This window comes from Ictidomys tridecemlineatus, chromosome 12 (genome assembly GCF_052094955.1).
Source record: "Ictidomys tridecemlineatus isolate mIctTri1 chromosome 12, mIctTri1.hap1, whole genome shotgun sequence".
Lineage (NCBI taxonomy): Eukaryota > Metazoa > Chordata > Mammalia > Rodentia > Sciuridae > Ictidomys > Ictidomys tridecemlineatus.
The window spans coordinates 14,018,936-14,034,812 of record NC_135488.1 but is presented as its reverse complement, the minus strand read 5'-3'; the positions used below and the strand labels follow the sequence as shown (position 1 = coordinate 14,034,812).

At 49.8% G+C, this 15,877-nt stretch overlaps 1 protein-coding gene across 4 annotated transcripts; it reads left to right on the top strand.

Moving 5' to 3' along the window:
- Positions 1–463: 463 nt before the first annotated feature.
- Positions 464–13,659, top strand: LOC144369057 (uncharacterized). 4 transcript variants are annotated; one of them, XR_013428488.1, is made up of 10 exons: positions 464–1,241; positions 2,724–2,932; positions 3,169–3,374; positions 4,448–4,562; positions 5,911–6,026; positions 6,193–6,423; positions 7,510–7,624; positions 9,926–10,023; positions 10,190–11,393; positions 13,288–13,659. XR_013428488.1 is itself a non-coding variant. In XM_078028129.1 (9 exons), exons 1-9 carry the CDS (start codon positions 874–876, stop codon positions 13,291–13,293), a joined length of 1,464 nt encoding a protein of 487 aa, XP_077884255.1. In that variant the 5' UTR covers positions 464–873; the 3' UTR covers positions 13,294–13,659. The 4 variants fall into 4 exon arrangements, 1 of the variants encoding a protein (XP_077884255.1); XR_013428489.1 differs by lacking the exon at positions 6,193–6,423; XM_078028129.1 differs by lacking the exon at positions 10,190–11,393.
- Positions 13,660–15,877: the final 2,218 nt, after the last annotated feature.

Below are 15,877 nucleotides of genomic sequence, written 5' to 3'. Positions count from 1 at the left end.
AGGGGAGCAGCCTCTGCATCTCAGTCCCCTCCAGCTTGCCATGGTGTAGAGAGGGAACTGCAGCCACGATGGGACGGACATTGGCCACATTCCTGTGTGGGACACAGGCCTGATTGAGTTGGGGTGCATTCTTTGTCTCTGCCCTTCTTGTGATTGTCCCATCTCTACATTTGTGCTTTAGCCACCTGTGAGTCCCATCTCTGGTTTCAGAGAGAATAGAGGGTGTTATGGGCCAATAGACACAATAAACCCTAGAGATTAGATGCTACCCTACTTTCCAGAAAAGACTGGGCACAGCATGAGTTGCACATTAATGGGACCAGGGTCCAAAAGCTGCTGAGAGGGAAGGACTAGTTGTGAATGCATTTTTGAAGGCTCCAAGCTGGAACTCTAGTGGCAACAAACAGGGCAGATTTTGGTGGGGATGTTTGGGTAGTTGTTGGCGAACACCTGCGCTCCTGAGATGGGTAGGCATGGAGGAGAAATCAGCAGCCCATAGGGCTTTTGAAAGTGGTCTTATGTGAAAAGAGGCTCAGGTATGGACACAGGAAATGACATCATTGCCTTGACAATGGATCAAACAGAACATGGAACCCTGGTATCCAGGCACCCACTTCACTGACCAAGCCATCCGAGCTCATTTGGTTGGAGAAACTGGAGTGAGAAGGATGTTCTCCTGTGGTTGCAAACAATGCCGAGCCTCAGGCTCCCAGGAATCTCAGGGGGGCCAACTAGCCCTTTTGTGGATGCACTGGGTGAGGCTTCATCTTAGACGCCAGAGCCTCTGGAGATTGTCGCAGAGGAGCTCAAGAATAACAGTAAGTAGCACAGGGCAGGTGAGCCCAGCAGGCCCTCTAGTCTAATCCCTGATGAATGGCCCAGGACTCCTATTCTGACTCTGTATGTGTGTGTGTGTGTGTGTGTGTGTGTGTGTGTGTGTTTGTACTGATGGGAACTGTCCCATTGTGCTTTGACTCTAGTGTATTGGCACAAGTCATTTTTCTGTTTGTCACCATTTCCATTTTGAACCCACCATTCTTGGTCCCAACCCAGGGTGAAAATGATGAGAACACGGAGGAGCCCTTCAGGGTACAGAGCCTTGAACCTTATAGGCAGGACCAGCTTAGGAATGAGCTCCTGCCTGTCATTTGTGGGAGAAACCTACATTTCAGCAGCAACATGGGGTTAATCTCCTGGGATTTCATCCCCACCCAGCAGGTGCTGGATCTCTTGTTCCCAAGGTAAGCACCAGACCACCAAGCCCAAGTGTGTAGCCCCCTCATGCCTGGGTTCTGGGGCTGCCATGTACCTCTCAGGGACCCAAAGGTTTGTGATACCTAATGAGATAGAGGACCACACTCATAGTGGAATGTCAGCCCCGAATGGGACGAGTCCTGGAGGTGCCTGCCACAGCCTTGCAAGGGGAGTGAACTTCCCCTCTCAGGCAGAGAAACCATTCTGACTCCAGCTGATCCACAGAGGTCCGTGGAGCAGTCACCACACACTGGGCACCACAGCTCAATGGTGTGCACTGAGCTCATTCCCAGGTGGACTCAGCAAGGCCAGGTGGTCTTTCTGGTGTGATGTTGGCTTTGTGAAGAACGTAGATCTGTGCCAGAGGCGTCTCAAAACTCGGGCCTTGGAAAAGCACTTTTGGGTTAATAAAGACATGTTAGTTTCCATAGTGGGACAGAGCATCCTAGCTGGGACATAGCTGGACAGGGGCTTTGGACATGGCAGCTCCCACACCCAGAGATATGTGGGAATCAGCAGTTTGGGCTCATTCACTGATGAACATGGAGAAAGCACCCACTGTGTGAAGACACGTTTCCAGTCACGTGTTTCATAATTCAGTGAAAAATGGGGTGCAAATGACTGCCATTGTGTCCCTTTTCATGGGGGTCAGCCTCAAACCGCAGGTGCCATGAGTACATATCCTACATGTGACTGCATCCCTGACTCCATGGGGCATAACTGCACGTTGTCCTCTTCAGTGACTATGGTGGACCCTTGGACCAACTTCAACATGGAATGGGCTTGGGGTCAAGAGGGTGGGCTCCTGTTTCTAGAGTAGGGACCTGCAAGGTGATTTGACTTGGGAAGGCTGAGGAAAGACTGCTCTCCCCAATTCAGTTTTCTGCCTGCAGTGTAAGGTGTGGGGCTTCAACAGTAGGAGGGGTAAGGCGGGGAGTTGTAGGTAGTCATGGTCCTCTGGGGAAGGCCCTGGGATAATGGATCCCCTACTCTACACCTCCCTGTCCTCCCTCAGGGCCACAGAGATGTGGTCTGCACTCATGGGAAAAGAGAGGTCCACCGCTACTCAGGGGGACTCAGTGAGAGCTCACAGAGAATGAGGTAGCATTGCAGCCCTCGCCAGGGGAGGAGGTGTCTCTTGAGCCCTGAGAAGAGTGGGCAGGAGGACAGACACTCCTGGAAGGTGCATTCCAGGTTGGAGAGCAGGTAGCCAAGAGGAAGAAGAGTGTCGGGCCTGCCCAGAGGAGGGGAAAGCTGGTCATACCATGAATCTAACGCTCCTTCGTTGAAGGTTCTTTGCCTAGTGACCTGTCCTGTCCCTGCCTGTACAGCCACTGTGTCTTTCCTGAGGTGGACTGGTGTGTTCAGAACCAGGGACGGTTCAGGAGGGTAGGGTCAGAGGTTTGCTCTGGAGGCCATGGCGAAGGCAAGGCCAGGGTTTTGCTGACTCCACACCTGCCTCCCCACAGTGCCTCACCTTCCTTCCTGGGGACCTGGGTGAACTTCCACACCGAGGCTTCCCATCAGCCTCCAGGCTCTCTGAGTCTGCAGCAGCTGCTGCCATATGTGTGGCTCCTCCTGAGTGGCTTTAACTTGGAGCACCAAGCACACCACCTGCTGGCCCCTACTGAAGATGGCATATCAAGCCAGGCAGAGCCTGAGAGCCAGGCGGACTGTGGTGAGTACCTAAGGGTATATGAGGAAAGGTCTGACTGTTGTTCCACTGCAGGGAGTCTGTATGCCTGGTGTTGGGTTGGAAATTAGGATAAGCCTTTGTCCATTCAGGAAGTGACCCTAGTCTGCAAAGAGGTCCTGTGTGGGCTAAGGGTCTGAGTTCTTCCTGGCAGCAGGGGTATTGTCTGTCTGTGTGAAGGTCAGGGCAAGGCAGTCATGTTGGCATCTTTTCTCCTCTAGCTACAAGCTCAGTTCCTGTCACGGCTCCTAAGCCAACCCCAGAGCCAGAGCCTTCTCCCAGAGAAGGGGCAGAGCCGGAGTCCAGGACATCAGGGGTCTCCACTCAGTACTCCCCACGGCCCAAATATACCAATCCGATGAGAGGCAGGTGCGTCATTCGCATCTACCTGGAAAATGAAAGGACAACACAGTATAGGAGCATCCTGGTGAGTCTTCGAGCAGGGGAGTCTCCTGGGAGCCCACAGTGGGGAAGACCGAGTCCATAGCAAACACTTTGGACTAGGCCTGTCTTCTTGAACTGGAGCTTTTGGAAGGTCAGGAAGGAGAGCAGAAAGTGAGGAAGAGAGAGGCGGGAGAGCAGCAACATGCCAGGTCTGGGTGCGAGTGGGCCTGCGTGTTTGGGGGTGTGCAGGTCAGAAGTGCAGGAGTGAGTGCTGGGTTCAGAGGAGGTCAGAGAAATATCAAGGGTACAGGCCATCCTCTACTGACCTTGGTATTGAGGAGGAGTATATTGAACCGTGGTATTGAGGAGGAGTATATTGAAGCAGAGGAGTTGGCAGTCATTTTCTTGTGTGTGGGAGGGGATATGTTGCTGGTTGAAGGGAAGGGAGCCATTGTAGAATGATTGGGGTGGGTAGGTGTGGGTCACAGACAACTGGGGGCCTTGGAGGGGCCCATTAGTGTCCTAGTTTGCATGTATGTGAATAGAGATTTAGCGGGTCTCTCTGCAGGATCTTCCTGGGTGTGGAGTATCCATCATGAGACTCTGGTGACCACCTCCAGGGGAGCCATGTTGAACCACTGCACCTGCTGGGTCCAAAACTCCTGACACCCCAGCAAGCACTGAAACTCTCGAGCCCAGCAGCTTCCATGCCTATCATTAAAGAGTCCGTGTGTGTGTTGTGCCTGGGTGTCAAGACCAAAGCACCTAGGTTTTGTGCCTTGTCCACACAAAAATGCAGCTGCATCCCAGACCAGAGCAGGGATATGGAAGTCCACTGGACCATTCCTCCCATCTGTGGGGACTAGAGTGTGCCTTTTGGTCCTTATTCCCTTGTCCCTGTAGGGCATAGCAGGTTGAAGCAAACTCTTGTACCAAGATTGGACTAGAGGCTCATAGGAAGACCCCACATGATCACATGAAGGCCTCAGGTAGCAGGGTATCAAGATGGTGCCCTTGTGTTGAGAGCTCTCTTGTCTCTGATTGTCCTCGAGCACTGTCCTCTGGGTAGCTACTCCCAAATTCCCTCTCTGATGAGCTTTCTTCAACCCTGCTCAGGTGACCTCCCAGGACAGGACTCCAGTCGTAATCCGCAAGGCCTTAGATGTACACTTGCTCCAGCAGAAGGATCCAAAAAACTATGAGCTTCTGCATATTGTCGAGAACCATCAGAGTAAGTGGAACCATCAGAGGGTAGGGAGCAGTGAGTCACAGTGGGCTCACGATAACTGGGAGACAAAACACAGTGTGCGTTGGCCCAATGCCCAGGAAGAGTATGGTGGGACTTGTGCACAAAACAAAGTGTAATGATGGGGCATAAATCTGCAGGTTCTTCATGTTCCCCAGGGGCTGTGGACCTGCCTATCGTGTTCTTTCCTTGGCCTGAGGAGGCATTGCAAAGCTATTATCCACAAAGGGCCAAGAAGAGAGGCTTCTTTGTCTTGTGTCAAAGAAGACAGACAACCACAGGGTGCCTACTTTGGCAGCCTTTCCTGACCTAGATGAGTACATGAGAAAAGCAGTTCAATGAAGAATCATTTCTGGCTTCCAATCTTTTTATTCATTGCAAACTGAGTCCACTTAGGACCAGAGGCCATTTCTAGAGAGAAGTGTGTAGTAGAATTGAACCCTTCACAGCTTGTAGACTGTTCTTGGAGAGAGAGAGGGAGGGAGGGAGGGAGGGAGGGAGAGAGAGAGAGAGAGAGAGAGAGAGAGAGAGAGAGAGAGAGAGAGAGAGAGAGAGAGAGAAGAAAGAAGAAGGAGAAGGAGGAGGAGGAGGAGGAGGAGGAGAAGGAGAAGGAGGAGTAGAAAAATGAAAATAAGTTGAAGGAGAAGACCATGAATAAGAAGTTCAAGATGACTATAAGAAGAAGCATGAGGAGAAGATGAAGAAGAACAAGAACAAGAAGGAGAAACACAAGGTGAACAAGAAGTATAACAATACATTGATTAAAAATGTGAATGAGAATTATACTCATGAGCAGGAAATGCAGTAGTGGGGAATTCAAGAGAAATATATTGCTCTGGATGGCACAGCCCTGCTGTGGACATCCTCCACCCATGCTCAACACACCTCCAAACCATACCCCTCCAATTAGTGTAGCCCTGTATGAGTGTATGAATCCACTGGCAAGGTGGAGGCACCCACCATCAAATGCTTTTCCCCAAACCCACCTGTGATCATTGCTGCAGTGGGGAGAAAACCTTCAACACATGAGTCTTTGGTGACCAATCCAGATACAAAGTCTAGCTGTTTCTCTTTGTTGGGTCCAACGTGAACTAAGAGAGTCTGGGGTACAAGGGGCTATTTCCTTGAAAGGTGTTCCTGTACTGGACCTCCTGTGCATAGAGGGTCCTCAGGGAGGAATCAGTGGGGAGTCTTTGGTGGAACAGTAGCTGGATTCGGGGGCTCTCAGGTCTGTGTGTGAGACCTGAGCTGGCAGAGGCTCTCAGTTGTGGGGGATGTTGGGTAGTGTATTTTTTGAGTGTCACCTACCACGCCTCTGCCCCTGCCTCTCCAGAGCTGAGGGTCCCTGCTGATGCGAAAGTATATTACAGCCTGATTGGAGGAGTGCATTATAACTTTCTTCTTCGGGAAACAGATGCCAGCAAGTCGTTGAAGGTCAAGCCAAAGGAGGTAAACAGTCACCTTCTTCACTCTTTACTCCTGGTGCCACTCCACATCCTCCAAGGGGACAAGAACCTCAGGTTCTGGATGGATGTTGTAGAATGCCCACAGAGCCAACTGCCAGGCTGTGTGGGGTGCAGGTGCTGGGCTTTGCTGATGTTGTCATCCCCCACAGTTCTTGGAGCCTTCTGTGGCAGTGGCATCCAGGACCCCAGCAGCTGTGAGCAGCAGCTCTGCAGTGGCTGCAGGATCATTGCCCCAGGCCACCCAAAGCAATGAGTGCTGCATGAGAAAAGTCACCAGTAGCAGCTCCTCACTGCTTCACTCCAGCGAGCAGGTGGAAGACAACCGCTTTATTTATGTCCTCCTAGAGGGACAGAGCGAGAGAGAGTCAAAGCGCATCCTGGTAAGCCCGACAGTAGGGCTGCCTCCTGGGTGTCCACACAGTGGAAGGCAGGAGACACAGCCAACCCCGGGGCTGTGGTGGGAAATAAAGAAGAGAGAGGTCCATCTTAAGGGCTTGACCTGAGGAGGGAGAGCATCAGCATGCCCAGCTCCAGTGGTGAGTGGGTGTTGTAGTGTGGGTTTTGCAGGCCAGAAGTGCAGACGGAAGTTCTGTGGACAGATGAAGTCAGAGATATGTCCAGGGTGCAGGCTGCAGTGCCTAGAACTTGGTATTCTCAATGAGTGAGGTTGGAGCAGAGGAGGTGGCAGTGACTTGTCACATGTGTAGGAGGGGATGTGTTCCTTGTAGCAGGGAAGAGAACCTCCTTAGCATGACTAGGTGTGGGAATTTGGGGTCGGGATCACCTGGGGGGTCATGCCAAAGCTTCAGAATGTTAGCCTTTGCATGTATGTAAATGCGGAGCTAAAGGGGTTCTTGGCAGAATTTCTATGGATGTGCAGTAGACACGCTAATGCTGCAGGTGTCCAGCTTCAGAGAAGACACGTTCAGTGACTGCCAGTGCTGAGTCAAGTACATCATTACAACCAGACCCCCACCGAGCTTCCAGAGGCCAGGGAATCTCAAGGCTATCATGAAGCACTCAAGTACACACTCTTGTATCTGAGTCTGTTTTGTGTAGTGGCAATCAGGACCAAAATTTTCAGTGCGTCTGCCTCTTCCACGCACAAAGGCAGCCTGCACCCCAGAGCACACTTGGTGCACAGATCCCTGGCCCATTGCTCTCGTCTCAGTGAGATGAGAGTGTGTCTGTGCATAGGCAGTTTGGTCCTTTGACCTGAGTGGAATGTGGCTCCCCAGGGGGAGGGGAGATGGCAGGTACAGGCAGATATTTGTACCAAGATTGTTCTAGTAGCACGTTGCAAGAACCCAGGGGTTATATGGAGGCTACACTCAGGTAGCAGGATAACAAGATAGTGCCCTTGTATATGTAGCTGAGATTTCTCCTGAATGTTTGACCACAAACATTCTTCTGGGTAGCTCCTCTAAAAGCCATTCTCTGATGACATTTATTCCACCCTGATCCAGGTGACCAGTGTGGATACAGTGAAGAGCCTCATCCGCAGGGCCTTGGACCAAAATTTGTTGCAGCATGAGGATGTGGACAACTTTGAGCTGCTGAGAATGATTCCTCTGCATGAGAGTAAGTAGGACAATCAGACAGTGGGGAGACATGATCCACAGTGGGCTCAGGATAACTCACAGCCAAGAGAAAGTGGGCCTTGGCCACAAAATACCAAAGTGTGGTGGGCCTGGTGCAGGAGACCAAGTGCAGTGATGGGCGTGTCCAATGTGGAGGTGCTCAATGAGGCCCAAGGGGGCTGCTGAACCTCCCTAAATGTGTTCTCCCCTGGACCTGGTCTGGCAATGTGAAGCTAATATCCATGAGGGCAAGGCAGAGAGAGGCTCAATCCATCATCAGTTTGGTTTATGGCTCACTGATAAGGATGCCTTCAAATGAAGAGGAGGAGAACATGGGTCCTGATTGGATCAGCATTGCTATGGACGGAAGCAGCACAGGTCCCAATCCATGGCCAGGATATGAGAAGTCCTGCCTACTCACAGGAATGTCAGGATTGCAGCAACTGGGAACAGGACTCAGTGAAGAGGAAGTCAAGGCTAGGGGACAGCCTGTTTGGGTTCTTTTGGGAACAATTCCACGTTCTCTGTGCTTGGGTGCCCATCTCCTTAAGATATCAGAATGGCCAGGTTATTATTCCTTCCAGCAACAAAGAAGGGCTCTGAAGAACAGAGGCCACAATGCTGAGCTGTCCACAATGCCAGTGCTCTTTCCTTTCTTGTGAGCCAAACACTCCTAGCCTTCACCATCCCAGCCTGTCCACAATAGAACCCACCATCTGTAGGGCACGTAAGTGAGTTTTCCAATTTTCCCACACCACCTCATTTGGGTTGGCTCTGTCTCACACATGAGGAAGACTGAGGTGCAAGGAGCTGGGCAAGGGGCAGTGTCTGCGAATCTCAGGGACTTGGGAGGCAGTGCAGGGGGATGGGGATTTCCAAACAACCTCAGAAACTTAGGGAGACCCTGTACCCAAGTAAAAAGGCCTGGGAATGGTCTCAGTGCTTAATTGCCTCTGGTTTTATCCCTAGTACAAAAATAAGCCAGTCAATAAGGAATTACCAAACTGAGAATCTACGAAGATGATTTCAGAAACAGACTTTCAACCCAAGCATCAGTTGAGAGCAGGCTCCAGACCAGGGGAGGTTTGTGTGTAACAGACGTCAAAAGGGAGGACTACGGGGGGCCTGGAACCCACTAGGTGTGATGGCATCTATGCCTTATGGCAGGAGGGTGGCAGTGATGCTGGCCCTCTCCTAGATTTTGGAAACCTTGTTTTCATTGGGGAAACTTTATGGAGGTGGAATCTATTTTAGCAATCCTGGTCCAGATGAGGTGCGGACTTCCACAGGTAGAAGCCTATCCAGAATACGATGTCTGTTAGGAAGTCTTTCCTGACTGTGACAATGACAAAGAAAGGAAGTCACTTGTCTTTGGTCTTGGTTTCACTCCTGGCCATTGATTGAGAACTGATTTCATCTTGGACTACTGAACAGAGGCTGCATCTGGGCAGAAGAGTGTGATAGATTTGAACTCCTCAGGATGCCCCACCATTGCCAGAGATATAAGGAGAAGGAGGAGGAGAAAGAGGACACAACTGAGTGGGGAGAGGATCACACGATGAAGAGCAGGAGGAAGAAGAAGAAAAAGAAGGAAGTGAACAGAAGGAAGGGTGGAGGGAGATACACAAGAAGAAGAACAAGAAGGAACCATGTAAGAACAAGAAAAAGACCCAGAAAGAACTACAAGAAGATGCAGGACAGAAAGAAGAGCCAGAAGTAGAACAAAAACCAGAATAAAAGTACCAAGCAGACAGCTCATGATGAGAAACAAGGGGAAGGAGAGCGAACCTAGAAAACAATAGAGTTCTCCAGGGCACCACCCTGCTGAAGTCCTCCCATGTCCATGCCCAACACACCTCTGATGGATACCACCTCCCCTCCACGTAGTCATCCATGAGTGGATTCATCCAGGGCAAGGGGATGAATTCGCCCACCATCCAACGCTTCCCTGAATGCCCATGTGTGAGCATGGCTGCCCTGGGGAGAAAGGCCTAAGCACAGGAGCCTTTGCCAATCCTGATGCAGAGCCTAGCAGTGTCCCTTTGGCAGATCCAACCTGCACTGAGAAGTTCTGGGCCCAAGGTGCTGTTTCCATTGCCTGGTGCTCTTTTGGTTTAGAATCCTGTACATCATCTTCTCCAGGGAAGAATCACTGAGGGAGTCTTTGGTGGCACTGTAGCTGGTTAGGAGGGCTCTCAATTCTGGTGCAGGCTCGCCCTGGCGGAGACTCTCAGGGGTTGTGTGTGTTTTGTGGTAAAATCCTTGAGTGCCATCTAACAATTCTCTCCACTTTGCTCTGCAGAAATCAAGGCCCCTGACCACTCACCCATGTATCAGTCTAGGACCCCGCGGATAAAATATTTCATCGTGAGGAAACGCCGCGAGGTCAAGAGAAAGGAGGTAAACACCTACCTTATTCAAGCTGTACTTGTGTTGCCATTCCACTCCCACCTGGGGAAATAAGAAGCCTCAGCACCTGGACATATGTGCTAGAAGCCCATAGAGCCAACTGACAGGCTGGGGTGGCTTTCTGTTTCTGGGTTTGCTGATGTTCCATCCCCCACAGTTCTCAGAATCAACCTGCAAGTCCTCCAGGCCGCATTCCCACAAGCAGGTGGGAGACACCTGCTTAATTCGTGTCCACTTAGAAATACAAAGTCCAAAGTCGGCCAAGAAGGTCCTGGTAAGCCTGGGAGCAGGGGTGTCCCCTGGTGCTTACACCTGGGTGGGGAGCAGACACTGGTCCAATACCATGGACTACTCATGCCCTCTTGAATTTGGAGCTTCTGGATGATCAGGAGGATAGATGGGAATCAAGAAGGGAGAGGTCAGTGTGAAGGGCTGGAGCTGAGATGAGGGAGAGCAGAAGCTTGTCCACCACCATGTCTGAGGGAGTCTGTGTGTCAGGTGGCAGCATGCAGTCCAGAAGGGCAGAGGCAGGTATAGGTGACAGATGAGAACAGGCCAGGACCTAGATTGCAGGTTCCACTCTATGGGATGCTGACGTCTATGGAGGAGGACAGCAGTGTGAGGTTCTGCATGTTCCTTGAACAAGGAGCTGAGAGGGTCTCTCTGCAGAGTCAGTATGGATGTGGAACAAGCACACTAAATGTCCAGGTAACCCAATGACCACCCTTGCTGGATGAGGTGCCCTCCTACACCCCAGCCAGCACTGAGCCTCTGGAGGCCAGGAGCTCTCGTGGCTATGTTTCAGCACTCCTGTGTGTGGTCATGTTCCTGGGTCTGATTTGGGCCCTGGCAATCCAGACCAAAGCCTGTAGGTTTTGTGCCTAGGCCATTCCCAATGCCGCCTGCATCCTCGGGCTGACCTGGGATCTTGGAGGCTATTGTCCAATTCCTCTCAACTTGTGGGATGAGATTGCATCTGTATGCAGGTAGTGGGGTCCTTTCACTTGGAGAGAAGTGCAGCTGCACAAAGAGCAATGGCAGGTCCAGGAAGTTATGTACAAGGATTGGGCTAGTAGCCTATGGGAAGAGCCCACGCGATGAGCAGGAGGTCAGCCTCAGGTAGTAGGGTCATGGATGTTGCCCTTGTATTTAGAGTGGAGGTGCCTCCAGAATGCCCCTACCCACTGTCCTTGAGTAGTCACTTCAAGGCCCATTTCCTGAAGGCCTGTCTCCCATGCTGCTCCAGGTGACCTGCCAGGATAGGGCTCCTGTCGTCATCCGCAGGGCCCTCGACCGACACTTGCTTACTCAGGAGAAGCCGGAGGATTATGAGCTGGGCCAAATCATCTCTCACCGTCAGAGTAAGTGGGACAATCAGATGACAGAGAGCAAGGGTCAGGATGTGGACTCAGGTCAACTCTTAGCACCAAAGTGTAGTCTCTGACCCCCAAGAACACTCCAATAGGTGTGTTGGGTTCGTGCACAAAGCCAACTGCACTTCTGCTGGTGGAAGGTCTCGAGGTCCAATGGTATACCCCAGTGGATATTGTGGCTCCCCACCAGGTGCCTCCCCTGTACATGAACAGGTATCCAAAGCTGACATCTTTGAGGAGTGAGGAGGAAAGCCTCTTTCCAGGAGCAGTATGCTTTCATGGTCTGGGATAGGAGTGGTTTCAGAGGAACATGGAATGCATGGGCTAAAGAGGGAACTGGCATTTTGTGGACTGAAGCAGTAGGATTGAAAGCCTTCTGTGTGACCAGAAAACCTCTGCCTTGGCAGAGCATTGCCAGGATTCTAGCAAGCAGTAACAGGATGAAATTGGGAAGAAAACACAGCCTGGGAGACAGCTTGAATCATCTGTCTTTGCATAAATTCCATGGTCTTCTGTACCTGAGTTCACTTGCCAAGGAGTGATCCCAATAGCCAGGTTATGATCCCTAACTAGAGTCAGATGAGGGCTTCCTGAGCACGTAGCCACAGAGCTCATCTGATAATAATGCCAGCACTTTTTCGTTGGTTGGTTGGTTGGTTTTTGTGAGCCAAACACCACAGCAGCCATTATCCCAGCCTATGTATGCTGAAGACCACCATCCCTATGAGTGCTAGAATCACTTGTCTCCTATCTTAACCTACTGTTAGGTTAGTAGAATCAATGGAAGAGGAAGTCTGTCTGGGGCCTTGGTAGCCTTAGAAATTCATAGCAGAGATCTTGACATCCAACCCAGAAGGGATGGAGAACAGGCTCTAGGTTAGAGGAGGGTGACAGGAAACACGTGTTCAGAGGAAGGAGAAGCGGGCTGTTGTATTCTCCCACTTGGGGTCATGGCACCACTGGACCATACACCATGTTGGAGGGAAGCATTCCCTTTGCTGGCCTTTGGAACCATTGTTCTCAATAGGGCAGCATTTGGAATGTGGCCTCCATTCTCAGAAGCCTGGTTCACATGGAGGTGGGCTCCACCAATGCAGAAGCATGGCTCTAATGTGGTATTTGTGCTGGTCAGCCTGTCCTCACTGTGGCCATACTTGAGGAATCCTAGGCCTTTTCTCTGGCTTTCACAACTTTCTCTTTGGTTGTGTACTGAGGCTGTCTATAAAGCTCTAGTGTGTGGCAGTGGAGAGCTTCTCAGCCCTTGCCAAACAGGCATAGACTGGGAGAGAGAGAACAAGGCTGGGAGAGAGGGAGAGAGAGAAAGATGGAGAAGGAGGACCTCTACTTGGAGAATGAGGATTCAGTGGAGCCTACAGGAACAAGGTATTATTGCCCAGGGCGCACTCCTGTTTAGGTCTTCCTCCAACCATGCTCAACCTTTCTTCCAGTCCCTCCCACCTCCCAGTAGTGTATTCATCTTGAATGAGAATTTTATGTTGACACCAGAGCACTCACCATCCAATGCTTCCCTCCAAACCCACTCATGAAGATGGCTCATGTGTGGACTGAATCTTCGGCACAGGAGCCTTTTGTGGGAGATTTCAGATGCAAACCCTAGTGGTATACTTTGGCAGATGTAAGAGGACCTGGGATGTTCTGGAGTCCAAAGCTTTTGGTAGGAACCGACATTAGGTCTGTGGAAGTGCTCTGCCTAGTTCTTCCTCAGGGAGGACTGTGGAGGCTGTCTTGTTGGTATTGGTGCTGAATTGGAGAGCTCTCAGGTGTGTGGCTCTGGCCTTTTCTGGCACAGGCTCTCAGATGTTGGGGTGTCCCAGAGAGCACCTCCTGAGCCACCTTATTTTGTATACCCCTCTCTTTCCAGAGCTGAGGATTCCAGCGCAGGCCAACGTATTTTACGCAAAGAACCCTCACAGAAAACCCATCTTCGTGCTGAGGAAAAGGAGCCACCCCCAAAATAATGATGAGTGGATCCAGCCTCAACCTCCCTCTCGTCCTACAAAGAAGGCTCCAGCCCTCCTGAGGATGCTTGCAAAACCATTCTGCTGCTGTGTGCCTGGGCAGGGCTGAGGCAGCCCAGAAATATTTACATTGATAATTATTTTCTTCAAAGTTTGTATCTATAGTTTGCCATTGTCCTTGACCTTGTTTAGTAACATAGTTGTTACTCTATCCTGTATTTGTTGTTTCCATTAATATATTATTATTTTAAAATATATATGTTTTTGTTTCCTGATCTACTGTGATGATTTGAGTATACTAAATGTAGCAGTGATTCCTAAAGGACACATCCAAACCAACAGGAAGGAATGTTTCCTTGTATTAGCAAGAAGTTTGGTTTTTAGGAGTTTGGCAGATGGCATTATCTGAGTCAGTTTTCCAATGGGGGCAATGAAGTATCGGCTATCTTGGTACAAATACAAACAAAGACACACTAGAGCGCACACACACACACACACACACACACACACACACACACACACACACTAGAGCACACACACTGACTGAGCGATAGATACACAGATGGAGTTGGTCTCTTCTGAAATACTTTGGAGATGTGGTTCTGATTTCTCCCATTTTGGAGTATTTTCCATTGATAAGGTGTCTTGCAAATGAATCCCATGTCTGAAGAAGACATGCATGTGTACTTCACATGCCACTTTCTACATAACCAGAAGGTCATGTCATGTAATATTTTTCATGCAGCTGTGTTTTCACTGTGTACCATCCCATGAGGTCAGCTGTGGAATTTTCCACTGGTAGCATCACAAAGGAGATCCACTCTTTGGATTTGGGGATATTTCTGATTTTCTTGATTCAGATTGGAAATATATATATATACATACATATATATATATATATATATATATATATATATATATATATATATGGTTTTTGATGAAAATTCTGCATTTGATGATAATGAATGCCATGCATCTAGGAATCTGTAGACTGCAGACAATGAATGGATGCCTACTGTTGTCTGGACTGGTCTGCAAAGTCCTGTAGCATCTGAGCATGTGTGAGGGCTGTACAGGTCTTGCCAAAAGTCCAGGTCTGATGATCCTGCACAAAGCTGAGCTAGTGGTCTCCAAAACAGCATAAGGGCCAAGGAGAAACACAGTTCCACACAGAAGTTGGGAAGCTACCTTATGAAGGTAATCATATGTATGGGATCCTCTTGCTAGGTCCCTTTTTCCATTGGGCCAGAACTGTTTTCTGAATGTGCTTGCTGAGAAGAGCTTGGAATTTTCTATCTGAAGCAGTTTATGCAAGCTGCTTCCACTTGCAGGAACAAAGTGTGTTCTCATTGACCACTTTGGGCTTTCCCTGGTTCAACTAGAGTGTGTCAGAAGCACTTGTAATGATTGGCATTCACGGTTTCACATTGAAGCCTCTGTGCCATCTGTCAACCACTGATGGCTGCAAGTGGGGAATGGAAGCCATTTGCTGCAAGCAGTTTCAACTTGCAAGACTAACTTTGTTGTAAGTAGGCACATGGTGTTTTCTTCTGTGTGAGCTAGAAGAAAGCAAAACTGCTTCTTACAGGTGACAGGCATGCTTTCACATTGAAGCCTCTGTGCCATTGATCAAAAACAGTTCACTCATTTGGGTACCTGCACTTCAAGTGTATATTGTAAACAAATGTGATAAGTGGATGTCAGTGAGACTTTGGAGAACTGATCTTCTCAGCTGGTCCTCTTTCCTCCTGCAAGTTGGTGATCTCTTTCTGGTGCACTTTGTGTTTCATGCCTGAACTGTGCTCTGAATGTGCTTGATGAGAACAGCTTAGAAGTGCAGAAGTAAAACTGTTTGTGGAAGCAGCTTCAAGTAGCACAAGCTAACTTGTTCTCAGTGAGCACATGGGGATTTTTCCCAGGTTGAAGAAGTGTGAATGAGAATGGCTTCTCAGAGCTGGTAGGCATGTTTGCATTTGGCAAACTTTGCCATCTGTCACACACAGTTCCTTGCATGCAGAAACCTGCATTTCAAGTGTTCTCAGAAAGGTCCGATGAGTGGGTTTCCATGGAATTTTGTGGAGTTCATCTTTTCAGCAGTCCTCGTTGCCTTCTCAAAATTGGTGATCCTGGGTGCAAGGCCTCTCTTGTCAGCCAACATTGTATTTTGGGCCTGACCTCGGTTCTGAATGTGCTTGCTGAGAGTAGTTTGGGAGTGCAAAAGTAAAGCAGTCTCTCAGAAGCTTCAACATTCAGGAGCTCATTTTATTCTCAGTGAGCACATTGGGGTTTGTCACTACTTAAACTAGCATGAAGAACCACCGCTTCTCAGAGGTGGCAGTTTCCCTTTGAAGTGTTTGTACAATTGGTCAGTGCGAGTTCAATGCAGGCAGGCACTTGGATTTCAAGTGAATTCTGTGACAAACAATTGAGCAATGGATTTCAATCCACCTTGGGGGAATTGCTCTTCCCAGTGGGCCCACAGTTCTCCAAGTT